The sequence below is a fragment of the Leptosomus discolor genome, chromosome 6 (genome assembly GCF_034619465.1).
Source record: "Leptosomus discolor isolate bLepDis1 chromosome 6, bLepDis1.hap2, whole genome shotgun sequence".
Lineage (NCBI taxonomy): Eukaryota > Metazoa > Chordata > Aves > Leptosomiformes > Leptosomidae > Leptosomus > Leptosomus discolor.
The window spans coordinates 64,256,298-64,264,718 of NC_141396.1; the positions used below are offsets into that span (position 1 = coordinate 64,256,298).

At 55.7% G+C, this 8,421-nt stretch overlaps 1 protein-coding gene across 1 annotated transcript; it reads right to left on the bottom strand.

The window, feature by feature from the left end:
- Positions 1-746: 746 nt before the first annotated feature.
- LOC147415402 (protein-cysteine N-palmitoyltransferase HHAT-like protein) lies at positions 747-8,045 on the bottom strand. Its single transcript, XM_086467352.1, has 7 exons — positions 7,940-8,045; positions 7,323-7,390; positions 6,833-6,946; positions 6,486-6,680; positions 5,439-5,648; positions 2,199-2,370; positions 747-871 (listed from the first exon to the last, which is right to left on the bottom strand). Exons 1-7 carry the CDS (start codon positions 8,043-8,045, stop codon positions 747-749), a joined length of 990 nt encoding a protein of 329 aa, XP_086323478.1.
- Positions 8,046-8,421: the final 376 nt, after the last annotated feature.

Here is an 8,421-nt window from a genome sequence, read left to right on the forward strand (position 1 = left end):
TCTCTAAGCATTAAGTGACAACATTAAAGCGATAACATCGCTACCTATTTCAATGTCTAGAGCTTTACTTAGCATGACTAAAGGCCATCAGGTTTCGAATTTATTCCAGCCCCCTCTCCTTCTGTTTGGCATTTACTGTCAGCAAAAAAAATAATCGAGTGCACCTTTGGTCTAGGAAAAACAATCCGTACAAACTTTCCAAGGCACACCCTCCGCTGAGTAATGGCCCTTTCTCACACCAAGGCAGCAACCATCCCGACCAAGTGCCAAAAGGCACGTTATGTCCCTTTGTGCAGCTTTACCTCCACACCCGGACCCCCCGGGCGTGGACGAGGTGCATTAAGGACCGACAAAGCAGCAGAGCCCGGTGCCTCTGCACAGCCCGGGGCCCCCGGGGGCAGAAGGGCTGGCCTGGGGGCAACCTTTAGCCCTCCGGCCTACCTGGGTACCGCCTGAACACAGAGGGCTCTGCCACAGAGCTGCTGGGGGGACGACACAGGGGGTTCCCTCTCTCCAACGCCCGCCTCGTCCTGCGGCCTGCCAGGGCCGCGCTGCCTCTCCCTCCGGCTGCGCCTCCTGCTCCCGGCCCGGCCGCGGCCCCACGCGGTTCCCATAGCAACAGCGGCCCCGCCGGCGACAAGAGCAGGGGAAGGGCAGGGCCGCGCATGCGCCGAGCGCGGGACGTCACCGCCCGAGGGGCGGGGCTGGCGGCCTTCCCCTCAGCCCGGCCGCCAGGACAGTTGCCCTCAGCCGCCCCGGAGGCGCCACCAGGCCGCGGGGCCCGTAGCAAGCCCGGTCCCTCGGGGATCCGGCTGTGCCCGGGAGGGAAGCGGCTCCTCAGCCCGCCCCGGGGTGGGCAGGAGAGTGGCAGCTGCAGGAAAAGGCCTGTGCGCGGTGGAGGGGCGGCTCCTCATGCCCACCCCCCCCCCCCCCGCCAAGCTCAAGGCCGGTGAGGGAGACGTGCCAGGGCGAGCAGTCGAGGAGAGCAGGAATGTACCGGCTCGGGGTGCCCTTTCCAGTAGCGCTGCTACAAACAGAAGCTCAAATGCCTCCATCTTGGTGGGATTCAGCTCACAGATTAAGGGCCACACAGTGCCTCGATGTGAGCAGTGCCTGAGCTCCCACCATGGACCAGGTAGATCTGGTCAATACAGGCAGCAGAGCCTGCAGAGGAGCTCAGCTCCCTCTGGAGTAACACACATGCTTGGTCAATCCACCCAGGTCTCTTAGGACATCCTAAATCAATGCTAGTGCCATCCTAGCTGCATTAGGATTTTCTCCTGGCCTCCAGCTGCCACTCTGGAGAGACATGGGCGTCCTCCTGCTTGTCTGCTGTCCGTGTGGATGTCAGATACGCTGTGGCATCTGAGATGCTGCCATCAGACGTGTATTTGGCCAGCTGAAATCCTCCATCCAGCTGCCAGCTGAATGCCAGTGTTGCTACCATGACTCATCCGGGGAGTTTGGCTTCTGGAGGTCCCTAGTCCAGCCCTGCTCAGAGAACAGCCCACTTTAAAGGGAGATTAGGTTGCTCTCTACCTTGTTCATTTGAGCATTGAGTATGTCTATTTTTGGAGAATCCATAACCCCTCTGGGCCTCTGTTGCAGTGTTTGACCACTCTGTGAAAAACATTCCTCACATGCAATGAGGCTTTGCCTTGCTGCTCCTTGTTTGCTGTGTCCCGCTTCTTCCCTTCCAGCCTCCAAGAAGAGCTCACCTTCTCTGTAACCCTCTGTTAGCCAGTTGAAAACAGCAGCTACAACTCCCCTGAGCTGCTCGCTGTGCACCCTATGCCTGGGACCATTTCAGTGGCTCACAAACACCCGTAGTGGGTGGCCACCTGGGAAGGCATCTGAGATAGCAGATGTACCTCTTGCAACAGCATAGGGCTGTTTTTTTTGGAGGTGCTGAGCTACCTTCCAGTCCAAAGGCAATGGGAATGGCTTGATGCTCAGCCTCTTAAACCCGGAGCTAAACAATTTACACTTGGACCCGGGGAGAATGTCAGCCCAACACCACCTGCTTTCTAGGGCTCCAGCTCTGTGTATTGTCCACGGGAAGAAGAGGGGCTTTGCTCAAACCTGCCCAACATAGGCATTGCCAAAGCCTCTCAGTAGGGATGGATGGAGATCTGGATCACCCACCGCTGCCTCGAAGCTGAGTACAGGTGTGAATGTGTCCAAGCACGGCCACTCACCCAAGGACCAGTCCGAGAGGCGGTTCATGAACTTCAGGTCAGAAGGGAGGGTGAGGATGTAGAAGAAGTGGAAGAAGATGTCCACAGCAATGATGGCCCCTACGTGGAGGAGGGCATGGACCCGGATATGCCTCATCTCGTCATCTTTGCGTCTTAGCTCTTGGGTGCTCACCTGCCGGGATGGCAAACCAGGAAAGGGCTGAGCTAAGAGACAGGGTGGACAGTGTGTTCCTCCATCCAGAGGAGCAGTCAAGGTCCAAATGGGGACCGAACACTCTCCTTTAGAAATCACACCATGGACTATGTGGCCCGAATCTCCATTGATTAAGGAAGACCCAAGGGACTAGCTCAGGTGAACCCATCCACAAGGAGCAGGACATGTCCCACCCACAGCATCCCTCCAACACCCCCACCTCAGTGCTGAGCACGGCAGCAACGCGCCTCCTGGAGCACCCTCCTAGCAAAGGCTGTTCCCATCACTGGCGTTTCCAGCAGAGCAGGCACATGGTGTGACACAGCAGTGACAGGTCTGGCTGTACCTAAGGGACCCAAGGTGGGGTGAAGACCGTACTGACCGAGGAGCTGGGGTTTATGCTCTTTCTGCAGGGACATGCTTAGAAAATCAACTTTGCTTAAGGGCGGCCCCTTGCACAAGTCACCCAGAGGGAGCAAATGCTCGTACTCATCACATCTACAGGGCGCCACAGCCTGTAGGGAAGGGCATCCACATGCCCAGGAGAGGCTGGGAGCAGTGCTGGAATCCCACCTGACAGCTCTGCCAGGGCTGGATGTGTATCTTTGGCCAGGGTCACTTGGGAGGAGGAGGAGGAGAATAACTGGTGGTCTCTGGAGCTTCTGCTGCAGAGGCCTGCTGTAAATGAGAGGGAGAGCTGCTGGAGGAGCCATCCTGAATCGGTTGGGACCTGATCAATGGGGATTTTGTCTCTGCTGTGTCTTGTACAAACAGGGGCCGGGCTTTGCCTCCAGGAGTTGTCATGTCTCTGGCCGTTGTAATATAAAAAATCATCAGAGCGAGCTTTCAGGATTACACCGGGCAGACTGATGTCCTCACTTCCCCGCATCGCTGTAAAAATTGCTGCTCTATTCAAAATCCTCTTATGTTTATTACTTTCCCTTTATTCCCTGCAAGAGGTGGGAGCTCTCCCGACATAATCCGCAGGCTACCGCACCAGCCCCATCGTCAAATCCAGATGATTCCTGAGAATTAAAGCCTTTGCCAGATTTTTTTTTTGTGTGTGTCTGTTATATGCCAAGTGCTTTAAGGACACAAAGAGGCTGCTGGACTCTAAGCTGGAGGAGAAGCTGAGGGAGGACAGACTCTGGCATGGAGATGTGTGGGAGGACACGGAGATCCCCTTTCATAGAATCATGGATCATTTAGGTTAGAAAAGATATTTAAGATCATCGAGTCCAACTGTTAACCTAGTACTGCTGAGTCGACCACTAAACAATGTCCCTAAGTGAAATACCTCCAGGGATGGTGACTCAACCACTGCTCTGGGTAGTGACAACCTTTTCTGTGAAGAAATTTTTCCTAATGTCCAATCTAAACCTCCCCTGGTGCCACCTGAGGCTGTTTCCTCTTGTCCTCCTGTCTGCGTGTGGTGGCAGCACTCTGCCACCATCCCCGTGGGATCAGGGAGGTGTCCCCCACACTTGCAGCCCTACAGAAGTGAAATTATTCCCTTGATCCTAGTAAGGAAGATGCTTTTCAGCTCAAATGGGGCTGAGCAAGCCCTGGTACAGATGAGTTCCCATCACACAAGGTCTCCACCAGGATGCAGCACCAGTAGGAGCCAAAAAGACACAGATCTGCCCCCTAACTGGGTCAGACTCCATCTACCTGCCCCTGTAATTGCTGTTGGGCAATTAGGAATTCACCCCTAAAATTAGCTGCGGCTCCAGCAGTGCAGGGGGGCATCTAACCAGGAGATGGCAGTGGTGGCCAGGCCAAGACAGGACCCTTAGCTGGGGCATGGCAAAGGGGTTGTGGAGTTAATCCTTGTCCCTTTGGGGTGAGCGTTTTAAGCAGCAGAGGCGGGAATTGCTCATTAAGTGGCTAGAGACATCCAGGTTTGGGGCTGTGCAAAGGAGCCCAAAATAAAACCCCCTCCAGATCAAGCCATGTAGAAGCGGTGGGAGTTCAGGTCTTGGGGACAGGAGGAGTTCAGGTCTTGGGGACAGGAGGAGTTCAGGTCTTGGGGACAGGAGGAGTTTAATGCCCTGATTTACAGATAACTGGCTGCAGCGTTAGGAGAAGCCAGGGCTGCACATTTCATAGGAACGACTGATGGAAACTGGGGAAGGAAGAGGAATATGGGATGAGGACAGCACCCCAGCGCACTGTAAACCCTCCAGAGGGGCTTGGACAGTGGGACTGCTGGAGCCACGCTCAGCTGGACTTCAGCCTGACAGATAAGACATGACTGGAGAGATGAAGCCTTAGGATGAAGCGTTTCTTCCAGCAGTTGGGGAGAAAAGCCCATCAGTGGCCTGGCCATCCCTAGCACTCGTCTGCTGAGAATGGGCTGCCAGTAGACTCAGTGCACCACCAGCATCCCTTGTGGGGGACACCAGCGCTGACCTTATGATCTCTAGAGTCAAATGGGTCACCAGGGTATTTCATGAAGAGCAGAGGAAGCCCCTGGTTGCTGAAAGACAGCCTGGCACCCAATCTTACTTATTTCTAGAGAAATAACTTCAGATGAAGACACACAGACCATGCCTGGAAATTCATGCTTGTTGGGTGAACCAGCAGGATGGAAATGTGAGGCTGACCTTGCTGTCACACCCACCAGCATGCAGAGGTCCCACAGATGGGCACCACATGCCTGGCTCTCACCGTGGCCTCCCGGTACCGCGCAGTGGGGCAGCATGGAGCTGCTGGGGTGACAGCGCATGGAAACTGAGGCACCGAGCAGTGCAGGTGCCCAGCGAGCAAGGACATGAGCTGAACCCTCCCCTCCTCATCCCAGTGTGATGCTTTCACCACAGCAACGTCTTCCCCTCTGAACAGATCAGCGGCCCAAAACCCAAAAAAGAAGGTTGATGCCCCTCCACACAAAAATCACAGCATCATGGCACAGACTAGGTGACCACAAGAAGCTCTACAACCATTTGCACCTTCACTGTGGCAAAAGATGGGGTTTGCAGGCATTAAACCCAAGCAAATACACGCAGGGAGAGGTCCTCATCCAGCCCTGCCTCAGGAGCACTCACCTGGGCATGGAACTGGTCAAACGTCATGACGGGCCCGAAGAAGAAGAATGGGAGGTAGAAGTTGTACTTGAGGAGGTCGAAGATGGAGTAGATGCCCTCTTTCCTCTCAGAGCTCTCAAGTGCAAAGCTCATGCAGCGCATGATGGTGAAGCCGCTTCCTCCGTAGAAGAGGACATCTTGAAGATCAAAAGCTCCAGTTACAAATCCGCTCTGGATGAGAAACAAATAGTTACCACCAGGAACGCGGTGTCGCTTCTGTGCTCCCTTGCTTTGTGGAGGACATCACTCCTGGGGCAGCTGGCAAAGCCTCTAATTACCCTCTGACACCAAGTGTCCCTGGAGCTCATAAGCCTTGCTGGTGGAAAAAGAAAAAAACTGGGGCTCGATTTCCCAGCTGGCTCCTGCATCCCGGAGGAGATGGGAAGTGGTGGATCCTCTTGGCCACGTCTTCACCAAGCAGCTGTGGGCCACGTAGGCTTTGGTCTGGGGTGGGAATGTCCCCCTCCCCAGGGAGTGAAGAAAAGCCAGCAGAAGCCTGATGGAGAGGGGAGGGGAACGCATATCAGGAGGTAAGCAGCAGGCAGGGAGAGGCAGCACTGTCCTTCAGAGGGACTGAATAGCTTTATAAGGTCCTTCCTGGGCTTCTCTCCACCCACCAGTGAAAGTCTTAACTGGGCAGAGAGCTAAGAGATAGGTATGGGCATCACTGAACCCATCCCAGCACCATGTTACGGATGGGGAAGCTGAGGCACGGGACAGGAACACACCTTGCCTGTCTGACAAGCTGTTGCCTAAGCAACAAGGAGGATTCAGGTGTCCTGAGCTTTGGCCCAGCATGAAGCCACCAAAACATGACATAGTCCCCGTGTGATTATTCCCAAGCAGCACAAAGTCCCCTCCTTCTCAAACCCTGTGGGAGATCTGAAGTAGCCAGAAGAAGTGCCTGGGGTTTGCGGGTGCCACAGGAACCCTCCTTGGAGATAAACCCAAGGAGATGGACACAAGTGGGCTGGAAATGAGGCAGAGATGGCCCGAGACAGCCCCTACCTGCCACGAGCTGAATGGCTCCACCTTGAAGGAGGCGAGACAGCAGAGCCCGGCCACGTAGCAGAGCCACTTCTGCTTGGCCAGCGCGACGGAGTAGAGGACAAGGCAGTGGGAGAGGATGATCATCAGGTAGACGAGCCCCATGCTGCCCAGCACGGCCGAGACCCCGTAGAGCATGTACACCACAGCCCGGTGCTGTGAGGAGAGAGCGGTCCCGACCCGTGGTCAGCGTGGTGAAAACCCCGACCCTGCTCCCGCCCATCCCAGAACATCCTTCAACCCCCCCTCCGCAGGTCCCAGGTCACCCTTGGTGCTTTCAGATCCATCCCACCACATCCCCGGCTCACCTGCGGCACCGTCATGGAGCAGATCTTGCCGAAGAGGACGTGTCCCGAGAGGGCGAAGATGATGACGTTCCTGAACGAGGTGAACCACATCACCCACTCGAAATCGGCCACGTCCTGCGGGAGCAGCACCGGGTGCCTTACTGCCCCCAGCCCTCGCACCCCTGCCCCAACACCCGTCTGGAGGGGAAACCAGACCATTTCCAAAGCCTTTTCTTCCCGTTTTCCACCCAAGGGCTCCCGAGCACCCCAGCTTGGTCATAAAACCCCAGGAGAGATGCGCAGAGGTTGCTCGTCTCGGTGCGCACAAAGCAGAGCATCCACGGTGCTGCTCAGGATATTCTCCTGACTGGTTCTTTAGGGAGAAAAATAGGAGTCACGTGGACTTTGCAAAAAATATGTCAGCAGCAGAAAAACCAGCTCTGCTTCTCCAGCGGTCAGCACCGACCGTGTCACCGGTAACTAGAAAAGACCGAGTCCTTCCTCCGCTTACCATCTTCCTGCCGAAGTAGTGCCAGCCCGGCTTTATGCCGTCCCGAAAAGCTTTTCTGTTCATGCTGTCTGCAAAAGAACCAGAGTTATGGGGAAAGAAACAGCTCTGGGAAACGGGGCCTGGGTTTTGGCAAAGCAGGGAGCCTTCCTCACCGCGATGATGAGCCGTCAGGGCTCAAACAACCCATCCCCAAAGCGCCTAATTCCCGTAGATAACCACAGGAGTCAGGAACCTCGATTTCTGCAAGAATTTCCAGCAAAGCCTTTTCGCAGTGCCCATCCCAGGGACCCTCAGCTGATCCCATGAAATTTTCTGGGTTTTTTGGGCTTCCAGATGAAGTATTGGGGAAGCAGCCCTGTGTAGGCAGGGTGGTTGCCTGGAGAGCTGTGATGTGCCACAGCCTCTTGCCCTGAGCCACAGAAATGGGGACAAGGGGGCAACCGGGCAAAAAGGCCAAAAACTCTCTTGGAGCCTTGCAAAGGATTCCCAAGTCGTTCTCTGCCAAAATTAAATCCGGGGATCTGCTGTTGGTATCGACAGCTGTAAAAGCAGCCGCCTGACATCCATCCTCCCTCCCAGGGCCCCCTCCAGGGGGGGGATGAGGTGGGGAGCGTTACCTCTGGAAGCTTCAAAGATCCCGCTCCCGCTGTACACCACAGCGCACGTCACGGTGAGAGCATAAAACCCCAGTTCGTAGCTGGGGAGCATCGTTTTAACCCCCATGGTGGCAGGTCAGCGCCCCAGCTGGTGCAGGGGATCCAGACCTGGGAAAGAGAAGGAGGAGAGGAAAGTAAACCAGGGGTGGGAGCTCACCTGCCCCTCCAACACCCTAAATTGCTGCTGGTCCTCAGCAGCTCTGCTTTGTGGGCTTCCTTGAAGGCCGGGAGCTGAAGAGATGGAGAAGACGGTAACACCTGGGACACAACTCAGGTGTGAGGAAAGAGGTTGCTGCTGAACCCTGCTGCAAAACCCACCCAGGAGCCAGGATCTGGGGGCAGCTCAAGCAGGAGATCCTGATAAAAAGGCTCTTCCCAGCAAGTTGCATCCGTCCCAATGTTCAGAGATGCTCCGGGATGCCAGCTCCCCAGGATGGGGTTCC